The sequence below is a fragment of the Pseudomyrmex gracilis genome, unplaced genomic scaffold, assembly GCF_002006095.1.
Source record: "Pseudomyrmex gracilis isolate BER0280 unplaced genomic scaffold, ASM200609v1 scaffold_33, whole genome shotgun sequence".
Taxonomy (NCBI): Eukaryota; Metazoa; Arthropoda; class Insecta; order Hymenoptera; family Formicidae; genus Pseudomyrmex; species Pseudomyrmex gracilis.
Genome location: NW_018020617.1, coordinates 33,513 through 50,759, shown reverse-complemented (window position 1 = coordinate 50,759; position 17,247 = coordinate 33,513). Strand labels below are relative to the sequence as shown.

Here is a 17,247-nt window from a genome sequence, read left to right as displayed (position 1 = left end):
TGAAGGGCGCGCAATGAGAAACAGTTGAGATAACTCGATGAGATGCTGAATTGAAGAAATATTGTTTGTTTTTTTTGTTTTTTTTTTTTTTTTTTCACAATCGACGCGATATCAAAGCGATGGCGAAGCAAATCTTTTGATTTTTCTTAACAAGGAGAAATTATATTGCGCATATATTGTTAATATTTAATTATATTTGTCTACACACATTGATATTATCTGCACAAAGAACGCACATACGCTTCTGACTTCACACAATTTCCCAAACCTTGAATATATTCGTTTCACGTCTGTTTGAAAGCAAAACGTATGTATCTAATATTTTTTCTCCCCTCTCTTTCTCTCTCTCTCTCTCTCTTTCTCTCTCTATCGCAGCAGGAGTGAAACGTACGAAGCAAAAGTTAAAAAGTAAAAAAAAACGACGTGTTATTTGTATCAACGTAAACGTATTGTGTCTTCTCGCTTTACCAACACTGGCCGCGATTCGGCAGAATCGAGCGCGGAAATGAGCACGTCCTGATTATTGCTCGCCATTGGTGCCACAAACTTTTGCAAGAAAGATCCAGTGAGAGAATAAACCAATTGCAGACAATAAGCACGACGAGACGCTGAAAGTTCTGCCGAACCCGCGGCCACTTACAAAAATAAATTTTCAATAACAGTCACAGTCTGTCTTTTTTCTATTGCAGCGCATACACATCACTGTTCATCAATTTTCAGTCGTCGCATTTTTTATTGCTAGTACACGATTCCGCAATCCATTTTTTTTTGTTTATAAAAATAAATTGTTTTCTTCTCGCCCCTATCTTGAGCAAGTTGTTTGTTATTACTCTTATCCGACGTCTCTCAAAATCGCTCAACAACTCGGCGCTCCTCCTCGTCTCTCTTGTTGCGTTAAGTGCCAGAGGTGTGCGGATACTCGAAAATACAAGTGCCCGAGCCTCAGATCGAGTAATTATCGGGTAATTAACGGGTCGTATCAAACGGGATCTCGAAAGTTTGCCGTACACGTAAATTTGGTCCCGGGTACCCGTATTTTCGGGATGAAATTCTCGATTTGGAACTCGAAATTCGACTTGGGATCCGATACTCGATTTGGGACGTGACTTTTCCTACCGATCTTAAATTTTTTTAATTTGGAACGCTTCCAAGTGTTTTTTTTTTCCCGAAAATACGGGTTTTCCGAACAAATTTGTGTTCAACAAACTTTCGGGATCCCGTCCGACTCGATCCGTACTTTCGAATATCCGACACCTCTATTAAAATACCAATCGCTAAATTTGTCAATAACTCGCGTCTTCGCGGAAAAACAAACAAACAAACAAAATATACATATTAACTGTCCTAGTTTCTTCTAGTTGAGCGCTCTCCCGCTTTCCAAGAAGATATCAGTCTATATAAAAAAAAAAAAAAAACCATCACACGTCTTCTTATCTCACGCGAATTTGTTTCATTAATTTAAAAACGAGATCTCTCCGCAAGTAATAAATACAAGCAAGCATTAGCACTAAAAAAATAACCGCTATATTAACACGAGTTCTGTTAAAATAGCTTTTGCATCACGGAAAAAGAGTTGATCGAATATTTCATCTACTTGCGCTTTTTATCTACAGCTAGACTCATATATATATATATATATATATGTATAGACATAAGTTACAAAATAACCTACTTTAAATGCATTTGGCATGTTTTGTTCTTACTTTGAAGCTTGTTCCAGAGTGCTGCTGTCACAATCCAATCCTGCACGACACGCACAGAACCGGTTACATCAACATCGGTTTACATTAACTCTTGTTAAATAGCTTAAACTATGTATAGTATATTTTTACGGATAATGTGTCTAAAAAACAGACGAATTTCTCAACCGGTATCAATTGCTAGATCAGATCCTCCTTAACATTCTCTAACCGTTAATACTACTCGTTTTGCAGGTATTGTATTTTTAAAGCCGGTCTTTGTTAGTTTTCTTAAAACTCTCACAAGTTCTAGTGTGTGTGTGTGTGTGTGTGTGTGTGCGCGCGATTATATATATGTATATATGTATATATATATATATATATATATATCTGTCTTTGGTCTCTTTTTGTTTTTGTTTTTAGCTATTTATATCCGTTTCTACCTTCATCTCCAAATTGACTTGATCGATTATTAGTCAACCGCGATTGGTTATTTCAGCCAATCGACAGATACGATATTAATCAATCGATTAAGTTAATCGGAGATAGTGGAAACGGGTATTGATCCTCAATAACAAAATCATTCTATGAAAAATGCACATGCGTTAAAAAAGTTTTACACACTTTGCTCTATTTGATGATTCAACGCTGTTTTTTTTAGAATTTAAGTCTCGACATCGACATATTTTTGAATAATCATTTTTTTCCAATATTTAATAGTTTTTTTTTTTTTCGCAAAATGTTGGAGTTCATTTCGCAGATGCTATTCCAGATGCGGTAAAATCTAAAGCGACGCGAAACTTTCTTCAACATGCACATCGGACTGAGACTAGTCTTCGAGGAGACTTTGTTTCACCGGGAGCGTTAACCGACGCACTACGCAAATCGAAATCTAACGCTCGTGTGTTAGTTCCTGGACCCGTGTTGTTCTAGCGCAGATCGATCACCCGCACACTCTCACCTGTCATCACTTCGTCCTGTTCACAACAACGTTCGGCTTTGCGTGAATGCTCTGCCTGTTGGACTTGCTTCTGCTGGCAATCGTCGAGGCGTCCATTACCGATCTCCGGCTCTTATCTCCAATTCTGTCTGTCTTTTGCGTTTCTTCGCCATCCTTTGCTTTGTTCGTGTCCAACTTTTGAACGCGACTTATCGGCTTGGATGTAACCTTTCCTGTCTTCGCTTCGCCCTCGTACGTCTTCCTCAACGGTTGCGGTGTGTAATACAAACTAAATCGTTTTGTCCTCGTCGACGGTGTGTGTCTCACCTCGTCGCGCAATTCGTCCGTCGAACTGAACTTCCGCGTTGCGACTTTATCACCGATCTCTTCAGGCGACTTTTTCGCCGCGTACGCGGAAAAGCAACTGTATCTCTTATTGCTCTTAATGTTTCTTGAGTCAACTTGATTTTTCTTGTTAATGTGTCGCAACTTTACCAGTTCGTTCTTCGCACACTTATTCGTTTCCCTCGAATTGCTATAGTTTCTTTTTTCAGGCTGATTATCCAATTTAGATTTCGCGTTCAACGCGGTAATCGGATGGGCTTGCAGTATTTTTGTGGCAGATTTCTTCCGATCTTGATTGATCGCTAACTTGGAAGAGATTTGCGGGGTACGATCCGCGAAACAGTTGTTCCGATTCGGATACCGAAAGCTCACGTTCTCGAAGCTGTCCGTTGACTCCATACTCTGCGTCGAGCTCGATTTTTGTCCGCGTGCCAATTGCGCGAATTGAATGTTCACGAAGCTGTCGGACGTTTCGATGTCATTGCCGGTCGAACTGTCGGCGGCCAGACTGTCGCTCGACGTCGACACGGTTGCGTTGCTATTGCGAAAGTCGTCACTGTCGAATCTGCTCTCGTCATTGAAGTTCGGTCGAACGCTTTTAGTCTGTTGTTTCGCAGCGATTATTTTACTCGGCACCTTAAACGTGTCGTAATTGGAGTCGCTGCAATTTGATTTTCTCGACAAGTTCCCGTTCTTCTGATCTCCACGATGATTCCTCGGAGTTGTAGCAGCCTTTTCGATAACCTCGTCGCAATGAAGTGGCGAGTCGCTGCGATAGCACGCGTTCAGATCCTCCGGAATGCTGTTGCGCGATGAGGCGGCGCTTCGCGACATAAGACGACGTCGAGGGATTCGGTTGTCATTCAGCTTGTCTATCAGATCGTGCATCGATTGACTGAGGTTGTTGATATCCTTCAAATAATCAACACTGAAGAATACAGAAGAATCGTTGGCCTCGCTGTGATTGCCATTAGCGAAGTCAGTCTCGTCGCTATCCTGCTTATCCGGTTTTCTTTGAATATTAAGAGGATCGAGCGCAATCAAGCCGTCCTTCCACTCGGATCTCGTCTTGGCGTTGTCATTCTGCCGTTGACCGCGCTGCTTCTTGAAGTCGAATTCGAAAGTGGCCAGCTTTATCGGCTTACACTGCTGATTCCAGTATTGCTCCGCCGGTGCGTCGGTGGTTGTTGCTGCGGTCTGCTCGCCTCCTAGAAAGCTCTGCTGATATACAGAGGCGGGGCAAAAGAAAAGAAAAAGCACTGCTACAGATACAGCAAACCACTACGGAAGCTTTCTTAGTTTCGTGATCGAGAAATAAAGCCGATAAAGCAAGAGGATTGCGACAGGTGAATGTTCGCTATATATTGCTACGCTCGTGACACGAAAATTCTATCTGTTAGATCGTGTAACTAAGGAAATTTCATCAACAAAAAATCTTTCAAAACGATATTTAAACAATCAAGTTAAAAAAAAAGTTTATTTTGTACACTATAGAGAAATGTATAATAAAATATATAAATTATACACAAAAAACTTAAGCACATTTGTTATCGAAATTCCGAACGTTACACTTCTAGACGTGGTGCCACCTTCTCCACGTAGCGTGGCGTGACAAGTTGGAAAAAAACTGAAAATTATATCGTGCCCAAAATAACAAGTGCGACAGCAAAAATGTGACGTGTGTGTGTAGGCGAAATCGTCAGATATTAAATTCATCTTTTAACATAAGTGTGTGAACAAAAATTGAAGGCTAGTTAAAGCCATGCGGGTGCAGCGAACGCGGGAAAGGAGTGGATTTTTTTCTAACTTTAAGATAACAATAACAACGTTCTATGTCAGTGACAGTTACCGCGAGCCATGGATGGTCCAGAACGTCCTCGGCGCTGAAACGCAGCTCTGGCTGTGGCTGCAACATGTTCGAGATCAGTTGCTTCGCGGAATCTGATATATTTTCCCAATACGGCCATGTGAATTCATACTGGCCACTCAATATACGCTCGAACAATTCCTCCTGCTCGTTCTCCAGCGATACGAAGGGAGGAAAACCGCATAAAAGAATGTACAGGATTACTCCGGCTGCCCACACGTCAATCTAAAAACAGATAAGATTTATTAAAAATATAAATATACTAAATAATTGAAAGAAAAATTAATTTTTTATAAGTATAAAAGAGAGAGAGAGAGAGAGAAAAGTCACGTTTATATCTTATAAAACTGAATTAACCTTCAAACCATATCCAGTTTCGGCGAGAATTTCAGGTGCCACATAAGTGGGTGTACCGCAGACTGTGTACAAGGGCTCACGCACGACCTGTGCGAGTCCGAAATCGCCCAGTTTTAAGCACCTGATGTGACTGCCGTCCATCTCAACCAAAAGATTTTCCGGCTTGACATCACGATGTACGATGTGATGCGAATGCAAGTAAGCCAATGCAGAAGTTAGATGACTAATCATCACGCTAGCTTCCGCTTCGGAAAATTTGGTCGCAGCCGCAATTGCGTCAAAAAGATCGCCACCCTGAAAAATAGATATTGTAATTTTTTTGTACTTTTTTTTAATACGTGCGAGTACTAGGTAGAGACTTAAGTTGTTGATCGCGACAACGCACTTTAACAAGTTCCATAACTAAAAACAGTTGATCGGCAGTCTCTTGTTCTGCAATTAAGCTTATTATGTTTGGATGGCAAACTTGTCTCAGAATTGCTACTTCGCTTGCCAACATTGTTTCTTTTCCTTGACATTTGTGTTTATCCACGATCTTCATAGCATACGCGTCACCAGTAAATCTGCAAGAAATATTTAAAAAATTTTGCATCTACATAGGTTTTAGTAAAGAAAGCAATTTTTTTCATAAAGTATGATAATTGTTAGTTTTTATTTTAATTAAATGTCATATTTCTTTTCCAGGAAACACATTTTAAGTTCAATTTTAAAGCTTTCAAGTTTTTCCATTCACTTAATATACTCACTTATGGACGCATTGTCGAACTACGGCAAAATTCCCATCTCCGATCACAGGTCCTACGGTATAGTGCAACCTCAAAGGTTGCGGCAGTATTAAGGACGACGGACTGGGAGTTCTGATTTGCGGCGTGGTGAGTATCTTCTTGCCGGATTTCCTTGGCATTCGCGGCATCGGACCGCTCTGTCGCTTAGAACTCCAAGGACATCGTCGAAAACTTTGTACATATTTGCTCTCTTCAAAATCCAACTCGAAATCCTCCTGTACAGACTTTTCGGGACCGTACGCCACAAAGATGTCATCGTTCTCAAAGAATTGCTCAAGTGACGTAACTTGCTGGCCCGACAATGTATATACCTTCCTCACAGCCCCGGAGTCAAGCTTCACCGCTTCCGTAATCGCTTCCATTGCGTGCTCGAGACTCGGTGCATTGCGTTTATTTAACAACAGTCGTACTACCTTGCGCGGTTTGGTACCGTGGCGGATCAGCGTCACGATGCGCGCTTTCACACACAACGGAATGGCGCTGGTCTGCCTGCCGGTGCCACCGCTGCCGCTGCCAGCTGCTGGCGACTGTGGCAATCCGGATAGAGAACTTCCCCGGCGAACCTTAGATGCCGAGTATTCTACCTTTTTGAAAATTTCACCCTGGCCGGACACCACGTAGCACTTGCCATCTTCCAAATCGCTGACGCTCTGCACCTTGCGACCGTCCATAGTGTAGATCGTTCGAACGCCATTTGGCAAAGTCACGCTCGACACGAGGGCACGTGTTAGATCAGATGCGAGACTGTCAAAGCTGCGGTATCTCTCTTGCGTAACCGCCATCACCACACCGGTATAATATTTGTCTCCATTGCGAAAGAATCGAACTCGTTTAGCTTTTTTGGTCGGAGGTGTTCTGAGAACGCTCAAAGAATGCGATGTCCTCGATGTGATGTCCAATATTCTCTCATCTAGACTGACTATGGTAGATGAATTGAGATCGCCATCGCCACCTGCTGAAAAGTTGCCGTCGCTGGATGGTGAGGCACCTTGACTCAACAGTTCCTCCATCATTCTAAAGGAAAATTGCTTGTATTATCATGGGAAATAAAAAAGAAAATGACTACATTTTTTTTGCTGTAACAGATTTTCGTACATCCTTCATGAAAGGTATTTCTAATACGAGTTATCACGTTACATATTTAACTATCAACTAATTAGTACACAGATTAGAATCATACGTTCGGCACATACGTACACATATTCGTGCTTGTTGTAAAAATCGTACAATAAAATAAACAAATCCAAAAACTACTACACAGGTTTGGGTTCTTATCCTCTATCCCACCCTTTTGTAAACACAAAGTCACCTGACAAAACTTGTGACTCTCTCTCTCTCTCTCTCTCTCGTTGCTGATAAATCAACGAGATTTGCAAAATGTCACATTCCAGCTTTTTTATCCCTTCATCGACAGCGGTATGAGTCATACCTTAGAAAGTGCGCGTTCGGCGAATACAAATGGACGCGAATAAAAAAAAAAATGACACCTGGCACTCGTGAAAACCTCGACAAAACGCCGCAGTTAAACGCCGACAGAAGCACAGAAATAATAATCTGCGTGCGTGCGTGCGTGCGTTGCGTGTGCCGGAAATTGATATCAGACTGGACGGACGCGGGAGGGGAAGGAGGGCACAGAAGAGGGTGACAGAATGCTGGGAGATATACCGAATACACACCCCTAACCTCACTTTTGCTAGATTCGTTAACGTATTTATGGTATATATTATGCCGACGATTCAAAGCGACGCGAGCGGTGACGTATTTCGAGCGTCTTCCGCACACTTTCACTCACCTGCCCGAACAGCGGGTTCTATTCTCCAATTTTGCAACGCATGCGTTAAAAACGACACATTATTAAACAGCCGAATCGACTCTCATCATCAGTTTGACATTATTCGGCATTATTATCTGCGCGTTTACGTTTTATTACAAACACACTTTTGCATCCTATTTAGCTCGTCCGGAAAACGCACAGCGTGCTGCCCCGTTGATCTCGAGAATTGCAATCGCTCCTCGATGTCTTCGATCGACTTCCAACTGTCACGAAAGCAGCAACACGCGCCATCTAGCGCGAGATGGAACTCTGGATAAAAAATAGCGGCAACCGCCAAGCGACTTCGTCAAGCGGCTTTATTCGTCACATTTCGTCATCGTTACAGAGCTCGTTATTTCACTCTGCTCGTTAATTTCACTGATTTCACGGTAAGCTCTGGATTTTTTAAACATCCTATTTTTAAAGCAAAACAACATAATTAGCATTTATGTTTATATATTATTTATTTATTTTAGCCGTTTTGCTACAAAAAAAAAACACTGCGGTTTGCTGCGCGTGACAGTTGTCGCATGTCACAGTTGTCCAAACGGAAATCTCTCAATGAATGAGCACACGAAGCTGCGCCAGGCGTTATTGGATTGAAATGTCATGTTCGGACGATTCTCAAAATTCGATATGCAAAATTTTATTTCGTCATTTGTATTTAATCGATAACCCATGTGTCTAGTTAGCAACTCTTTAATGATTGGCAATTATACGAAATTTGATTGATTTTTTCTAGTTAACATTTTCGCTTACTTCTGACGTTATATAGTAGGCTAAGTTTTCATGGCAATATTTTATTTTAAAGAGTCTTTTAATTGGTATTCTTCTGAAAAACAAATTGACGGATGTTTTGAATGCCAATCATTGAAGGGTTTCTAATTGTAGGCTTGGTTTACGTTCTATAATAATAAATATTCTATAATAATATAAATTAATTATTTGTCTTTCATTAATTAATTAAGAACAAATTACGTTTTTGTCAGATAACTGTGGATGTTCAACCCTGATCGAATAATTCAAAATTTTCCTGGGCAGTTCGCAGAAATTTTCCTCCGTGTTTGTATTATTCTTTGTTTCTACATTATTTATTTGTTTCAAACAAATTATTTATTTGTTTCAAGTCAGATATGAAGTAAAACAAATATGCTACAGCTTCTTCGTAAACTCCTCTCATAAACTCGTGCGTTTCATTAGCGTGAGATGTCTATTGTCTATCGGTTTAGATAAGAGTAAGAAAAATGCTCTCTTGCCTCGTATCCTGACTTTCGTACCTGGTGCGCAGGTAAACAACGCGCACGGCGAGCAGGTAACTGTAGTAGTCATCAGGTAGTTCGCACAACGTCGGTAGTGGGGGACAGAAGGAGGGGAACCCGATGAGAGGCGGCGGCCGTCTTCGCAGCACAACGGCAGCGGCGGTGCGGCTCGCAGTCTCGTTTCGGCGATCGCTCGCAGTCGGTCGGAGTTGGTGCGCGCGTGGGTGCAAAGGTGAACGATTGGAGAACAGAAGGGAGAAAAAAAAAAAAGAAGACCTCAGGACGAAAAGTTTCGCGCGAACAGCGAGCGAGGTAGCTTTAGGCGAGGCGAAGGTGAGGATTTAATTGGCAAGGATGTCAAGTGCGTGAGAGAGAAGAAACAAGAAGAAGAGGAGAGCCGGAAAATGCGGGCGCGACACGTCGTAGCAGGTGAGTCAAAGCCCCCCTACTTCCTTGAGCCGTGGCGGTCGCCATCGTTGTATGTAAGAGAGCGTCGTTGAGCTCCGCGAATCCTGACCGAGAGATGCGAAAATCCGAGAGCGCGTTCTTCTCCGCGCGCTTGTGTAATATACTGAAAAAAATATTTAAAAACTTTGTCACTTTCAAGAGATTGCTCTTAACTCGCAACTGTGCGCTCGCGAAATTGACGGACGTTGTTAAATCCTCGATCGAAGAGAAACAATTCGCAGTCGAGGATCGAGATATGGCGATCTGTCTATACGGTCGATTCGCGTTACAGATACAAACTGGAGTCAAAGCCTCGGTCCATACTGACTCTCGTCTAAGTGCTCTGCGATGAATTCTATGTGGAAGATCACATCGATCGAGAAAATTCTCATGTGGGGGGGAGGTTTTAAAACGCGACAATTTTTGCAAAGGTTCTAAGAATTTTCGGAAATTTCTGAAATCGTAAGAATTGTAAAAAAAAAGATTTGGAATGAAAAAAACTTACGCGAGAGCAGGTATCTAGGGACAAAAAATGTTTAGTAGCATTTTTTGTGGATTATCTACTGACTCGATAAGTGCGCGATTAGAAGAGATTTTTTTTCTTGCACGCTTCTCAGAACACACTTTTGTCCGATATTTCGATCTCAATCGGACGTTTTCTGGCAATGGATATTGTGTAACACGAGATAAATTGTCTCGTCTGTAATAGTAATCAACACAACAGATAATTATGACAGAAAAACGTCAATATGTATATTGAGAAAAGACAATACGATAAAGAGGAAAACCAAACTGTGCGAGCCAATGTGTACACGTGTTTATTGGTTGGCAAAGGAAATAAAAGTTGATTTAGAATTTAAAAATATAAATCATGTAAAAAATTATACACTTACAAAATTCAAACAAGATGTGAGAACAACGTTTGAAGTTCAAAAGTTGTATAAATTTGAATTTCGAGTATTATATAATATTTCTGACAAATTGTCGACATCTTCCTTTTATCCTTTTGTAAAACGGTAAATTTTTGTGTTCGAATCGTATCTTGTCATTGCACATCTGCAGTGTGTTCCGTAACGTACAAGCAGACGACGCGATAACAAGAATGCTGAATCTATTGAAATCTCCCACGAGTGAGTTCAATACCGGATCACAAGACAAGGAAAATTTTTCTCAACGCGCGATGGATCGGAGATCGAACTTAATTATTCGCATCAAATTTTCGAATTAATAATTGTAGAAAACATTTTTTTTTTTTTCTCAATTTCACTCACGCAAATTGTCTTCCGCGCGAAATGTACGTACGTGACGATGAAAAGATTCTGATTGCGTGCGATGCAGTATTAATCGCGAGCCGTGCTGGTCGATATTGTTTCCGTGCAACGAACTTCTCACAAGACGCTCGTGAAAAGTAGAACGATTCAATATGGTTAAAAGTAAAAGTGAATCGAGTGAAAAAAAAATGAGAAATTATTTTTATTTTAATGTTTTAATCGACGAGGTATTTTGGCACGTGGGTGGTCTGACAAATTTGATAAATCTCTGAGAAATGATGCTACAATTTATTTAATTTGTTTACTTATATGATGCCTGGAAAGTTCTGCTCCTCAAATCTTTCAGCTAGAACGCTGACGCGTTGAAAAAGTGGCAAAAAATAGAAAAAAAAATGACAAAATTACACGAATTAAGCTTTCAATTGCTTTCTTATTCACTTTCTTCTCCGGATTTGACCCTGTGCGACTTCTTTCTCAAACTTGAAAATCTGTCAGTTTTGCTGTTTTTTTTCCCCATTTTTATTAGGACTAAATCGCTCGGTTTAAGGCCGTATTCAGGGTAAGATCTCAGTCAAAAGTTTAAGAAACATAGCGTAAACCGAAGCTATTTTAATATTTAGATAATAATTGTTTGCTGGAAAAGTATTATTTGTATTAAAATAAGTTAAAAAAATTATTTATTATACTTTTAATGACTACGAAAAAGTTTTTACGTATATTTTGTGTGTGTGTGTGTGCCATTTTAATGTTCACTTTTGATACTTTTGAGTAGGATTATACCTTACTTGCAACGTAAGATAAATAAAAAATTGGAAATGTATTAATCATAAAAGTTCGTTAAAACGTAACAATTGATGTATACAATTACAAATATAATTGTTTTATGTATATTAAATATATATTTTTATTAATTTTAGCAAAATATAAATTTCTATTTTATGTGATATTCTCGAAATGACTATTTTTTCGAGTGGAATTTGTTTTTAAGATATTTATTAACAACTGCAGAACTCATGTTAAATTAAAATCGTACTAACTTTTTAACAAGACTCGCAAAGAAGCTAAAATTTTGCACAATGTTTTTTTTTTATATTATCTACTGACTGGCAAAATTTGAATAATCTGGCATATTTTTTATCTTACCCTGAATACAATCTTAAACGACTATAGAACGTGAACCACGCGTCACTTCTGGCTGAAATTTGGCCTGAAAAAGTTTGAGAAATGGAACTTTCCAGACGTTATATAATTAAATGAATGTTGGCGCCATATCATAGAAATTTACCAAATTTATCAAACTCCACGTATTGGAATTTTAATGAAAATATAACAATCACTAATTACTGTGTAATAATTGTTACATTGTTACAATTGTTGTTGATTTCTCCATCAAACCATATATTCCAATATAATTACTTCAATGTGTACGTGTGTATAAGTTGTGACAAGAAACTTACGAAATTTCTAGCGATTCTTTGTGTAGATAAAAAAAAATCGGTGAGTAATTAATTCCGCTGATGATTATGCCATCGAATCCTTGAGACGATGACGTAGTCGTGTAAGATTTTAATGATTTTATCATCGAGCAGAGAAAGCACATCTACCTTACAGTCGCTTTTTATGTCTACTCTATTTTAGTTATTTTTTTAGGATTTTATTATACTAAAGTAAAAAGTGAACATATTTCTTTTCTGAAAGAATTTTCGAGAATGATCCTCTTTCTTTGGAAGTGTTTTTTTTTTTTTTTTTTTTTTCAAGAGAAGTTTCAAGGATGATTCTCTTTCTTTTCATAGGTGTTTTACATTCTATAAACACCTGCTATGCGTGTAATGGAAATATGACTCCGAAAGGTACAAATGCTCACAGGTGGTATTCTGTTCGTCATAGTTTCACGCTAGATAACTCTTGCGCGTTACAAAGGCAACGTTTTTTTTCTGAGATCAGGATGTTCGTTAAAGAATCTCTTTTTTTGTAACGCACATATTTTTCTTTAAAAAAAAAAGCGAAAATAATGTGAACGTGATCTTTGAGCAATAATAACTCAAGCAAAAAGCGTAAATTTTTCAGTCCTGACGAGAGTGAAACAAGGGTTCAGGAAATAACTTAGGAGGTGGTGGCTCTTTCCCTGCGAGCAAACTTCCGCTTTTATGAGCACTTTTCCGGTCGCACAAAGGCGCACATTGACCGTGCGCGAACGTGTACATGAGACGTGCGCTCTTTCGTAACGGTATAAACTTTTACCTCTTCGGAATCACCGGTGTGGATCAGTGACCGACCCGAGAGAGTCACTACAATGACCTGTGAAATCGTCGTCCTCGGCCAAACGTGTCGGGAGGACAAACACTTTGCCAAATGTAAAAGACGAAGATTAATTAATTATTAAGCTTTCCCTTATATTAAACTGAGTAGTCATTAAATTGCAGCAAAGCATCATTTTCAGAAGTACGCAACATTTTTCAAGTTGGCTTATTACTCACAACGGATTTCTCAAATTACGAAATGACGTGTATAATGCGTAAAGAAAAACAATTAAACGTGGTTTTTTAAAGAAAAATTAAATAAGTACACTCGTATTGTATACAACAATATTTTTATTGTATTTAATAACCGCGACTGAAGATGAACTCAAGTACTGCTATTTATCTCAAAAATCTATTTTATGCTCGCAATTTGACCCTTTAATTAATTTTTATTTACTATTGTTATGAAGGTCTTTGTACGCGTACAAAGTGAGATTTTGTGTCTACTATAGGCTTTTTGTTGTACAGTCATCCGACTTTTCGGAGCCACAAACGTCTGCCAAACTTGGCAAAATGTCGTTTTCTTTGTTTGCTCTCTCTTTCTCTCTCTCTCTTTCTCTCTTTATGAAATATACATAGATACTTCAGAGCAAAACGAACCGGACCGCTTATCATGATCTGAGAATTCCCGTGCGTTTCTCGCAGTTGTGCTGACAATGAGTGTTCTTTTCGTATGGAAATATGAACGTGCGTTCAGATAAGCGCCGACTCCACCAGCAAGTTGTTAAAACGAAGCAATGTGCTTCGAATTTAATTTACCGCGAGAGGTTAAATTTGAAATTAATAAACAGTCGAGACAATTTGATTTTTTAATCAATACATGTATAAAAGCTAATAATAAGCATTTGTAATTTGTAAATAATAACAATACAGTACAGTCAATGTGTGTGGAGTATTTATCTAAATCAAAATATCTGAGGATCTGCTGTGCGTCAGATACGTGCAAATGCTCGAAAACGCGTTTCATTATTTTACATCGGGGCGAGTGCAAAAGTTTCAATAAATTTTGTGACAGAAAAATGGACTGAGAGTAATTTTATTAAAAAGGATTTTATTCATTCTTCATCAAGTACATCGGCGAAAGATAATGAAAAACATTGGGAATTATTTGGTAAACCAAATAAATCGTTACTCCATTTTTCTATCACGAAATTCATCAAACCTCTCCTCCTCCACTTATACAATATATAATATTTATTAAAAGAATGAATTGTATGTACATATGAACGAATACACATAAATTGTAACAGGTCGTATATAAAATTATACGTGTTTTTTTTTATAATGCTACTAAAAATATTTTTGCGAAATAATATAAAAAATATATAATATAATAATATAAAAATATATTCAAACCTTGTTTTTTCTCCGTGCAAAATAAAACATTTAAACATTTTTTTTTTCCAGTAGAGAAAAAGAGAGAGGAAATCTGTGTAAAAACGTTAGCACTATATATTTTCAAAAATTGCAAGTTCTCTCCGGTGTCGTTTTCAGAACAGATTTCACTCAGACAAGTTCTTAGACGAAGTTTCCTTTGTTGCGCGCAATACGCGATGCGATATCGATAACTGCGCGAGAAGAGGGGTCGATAGTTTCACGAACAGACGCTTCCTCTCTGAAAAAGCATTTAACGGAACGTCATCACGCGCGAGAATGGAGGCGGCGGCGTATGCACGTGTGTGACGCAATTGTTCCACGTGTCGCCTGTCAATTTATATCGAGCATACCGGCACTCAACCTGACGCCTCCTCTCGTAGCGAATAATTCTGCGAATAATTCTCGTCGCGACTACAAAAAAACTATTTTTTTAAATATATTAAATTTATTCTGTCTATTATAAGAGAGGACGTATTCTATTTTTATTTGAATTTGTTACGCGATTTTAGACAAACTTTGTGCAGACGCATCAGAGAAAAAGTGCGAGAGAGACACAAAGAGGTGTAAAAGCTTTTATGCGAGTTTACACCATTCGCGTTCGATAAAAAAATTGTTGATGTGATTCATGCGATAAAGAAGCGCTTGTAGTAAAATGGTTTTTCTTTTCTAAATATTTTCTATACAAAGAGAATTTTTACACGATTTATCTAGATATAGATTTATTTTTTATCTAAGAACATAAAACGTAGATTATTGTCTCTATATTATTTGTTATTTCACAAATAAATCGGAGTTATGAGTATTTTTTAATATTAATGTATTTTAAAGGATTATACATATTTAAACAAATATATAGATATATATTTTTTTTATTTTAATTTTACTGTTATTTGTATGTACTATTATATATAGGTACATATATTTGTACATAAAAATAAATATATGTAAAATCTTGGACTCGGTCATGTAAAGACGGGAACGCTTCTATTTGACTGACCATGAAAGCGTGTTCGCGGGACATCGCGTCGGAAAAATACGGTGAATCAAACGAAAGTTGCATTCATGGGGGAGGGAGTGCGCGATATATCGGCATTAAATTGCAGAGTCCGACTCGCACAGCGTAATATTACGCGCTCCATTCGCTCGCGCAAAATCTAACTGCAAAAAATAAATTTCGACGCGCCTGCAACTTCGTCAGTGAATGTCGAATAAAACAAACGCGCAATTATTCACCGAAATAAAAATAATATGGAGAAATGTATATTTGTTTTCAAAAAATGTAAATGCGCTCGTAAATTTTTAAAAGTTCTTCGTTCATATAATCGAGAGAAATATTTTTTTTTTCGTAAGAAAAGTAACTTTATATTAGTTTAACGCGTGTTACAATTATCTTCGCTTAATTGACCAAAACTGTAATATCAAAAAAACGTGAATATTACGAATAAACGGCGTGATTTTGTGTCGCGAAATATTTTATTATTATTTTTTAACGTATAGAAAGAATTAAGATAGAAGAATGAATCGAAATTTTTTCAACGATGACAGTTGCAAGAAAACCGCGGGGCACGTAACTTCCCGGATGAGTGACGCCAGAACTTTTAGGTTCAATAGTTTCATGAGGACATTTCACAGATCCCGTAGACACACTCGAGTGTGTCTAACTCAGACAATCATCAGACCACCTTTTTGACTGTCAATTCAAATTCCATACATTCTGAAATTCTCTCGTAAAACTACGAGAAGCACGTTTCAAAAATATCCATTATATATATATTATATATATATTATATATATATAGTTGATCAAATCTGGTATTTTAATTGACAAACATTAAGAGATTAATATTAATCATTCATTTTTTTTAAATGTATTTACATAAAGTTTTCATTTGTTTAAATCTATTGTTTTTTTACTTTTTAAATAACAACTGTTTTTGAATATTCATCGTGAGCATGTCGATATAAAAACTCGTTGTTTTATTACTTTTTGTTTTATTATAAGAAAAACTATTCTGATGCAATACGCTACAACATAATAGAAGGCGTTTAAGCGTGTCGAGGTGGCGCTATTTTCTTTAGGATATAAAACTTTATTCTAGTCGATAATGAAGCACGATAATATTTGTAATTGAACGTTATCTTTGTTCGCAAACATATTAAAACACACAGTCGAGTCGTCGGCAAAGCGTAAGTTTACTTCACGCGTTGTAATTCTTCCGGACGCGTTTTTGTTTAATATTGCGCGTTCAGATTCGATTTTATCGTACGCACGCGTCAGAGCTGATAATTAACGCGCGACGCTCCGCAGACGCTCCGCAACAATAAAAAATACCCACAAAAAAAGATAACAGGAAATAAACAAAGTTAAGAGCGCGATCAAGATTCGCATTTCCGGCGGTGCAAATGATTATTTCCGCTTATGAAAATTTCCTGCGAAAAATCGATTTTCCGAAGGTTGTCAGAGGGAAAGAGAGAGAGAAAGAGAGAGAGCGACTCGAATAGCTCTGGTACATATCGATGTGCTAATTTATGCTGAATTCTGATGGCTCCGGATGCAAATTCACCACGCCGAAATTACCCTCCGGTTTATTCCGGATGTCTTCGTCGGGATAAAACGATTTGAAGCCGAAAATAATACGTCTCGGCGTCTCATTAAAAAATCCAGAACCCGACGAAAGATGACGTATTTAATGCGATCTCTGAAATTTTTATCGCGCGTCACACAATATGCATCAGGAACACTCTCTTTTATATCTCGCGAAGCGTATTATACCCGACCCACAGCTACACGCACGCGGTGTAACACAT

General features: G+C 38.3%; 2 protein-coding genes across 7 annotated transcripts in view; one reads left to right on the top strand and one right to left on the bottom strand.

The window, feature by feature from the left end:
- Positions 1-6: 6 nt before the first annotated feature.
- LOC109852706 (serine/threonine-protein kinase GG21441) lies at positions 7-8,150 on the bottom strand. 5 transcript variants are annotated; one of them, XM_020424128.1, is made up of 6 exons: positions 7,766-8,150; positions 5,935-6,987; positions 5,574-5,751; positions 5,189-5,482; positions 4,814-5,056; positions 7-4,185 (listed from the first exon to the last, which is right to left on the bottom strand). In XM_020424128.1, the coding sequence occupies exons 2-6, from the start codon at positions 6,984-6,986 to the stop codon at positions 2,647-2,649; spliced, it is 3,306 nt and encodes a 1,101-aa protein (XP_020279717.1). In that variant the 5' UTR covers position 6,987; positions 7,766-8,150; the 3' UTR covers positions 7-2,646. The 5 variants fall into 5 exon arrangements, with proteins under 5 accessions (XP_020279717.1, XP_020279715.1, XP_020279716.1 ...); XM_020424126.1 differs by having other exon boundaries at positions 7,912-8,150; XM_020424127.1 differs by having other exon boundaries at positions 7-4,182; positions 7,912-8,150.
- A 1,066-nt stretch (positions 8,151-9,216) lies between these two features.
- LOC109852682 (protein crumbs) overlaps positions 9,217-17,247 on the top strand; it is a 30,100-nt gene continuing 22,069 nt past the window's right edge. For both annotated transcript variants that reach the window (XM_020424075.1, XM_020424074.1), the window contains exon 1: positions 9,217-9,474. In XM_020424075.1, coding sequence (XP_020279664.1) covers positions 9,450-9,474 — 25 coding nt within the window. In that variant the 5' untranslated portion in view covers positions 9,217-9,449. The remainder of the gene's footprint in view (positions 9,475-17,247) is intronic.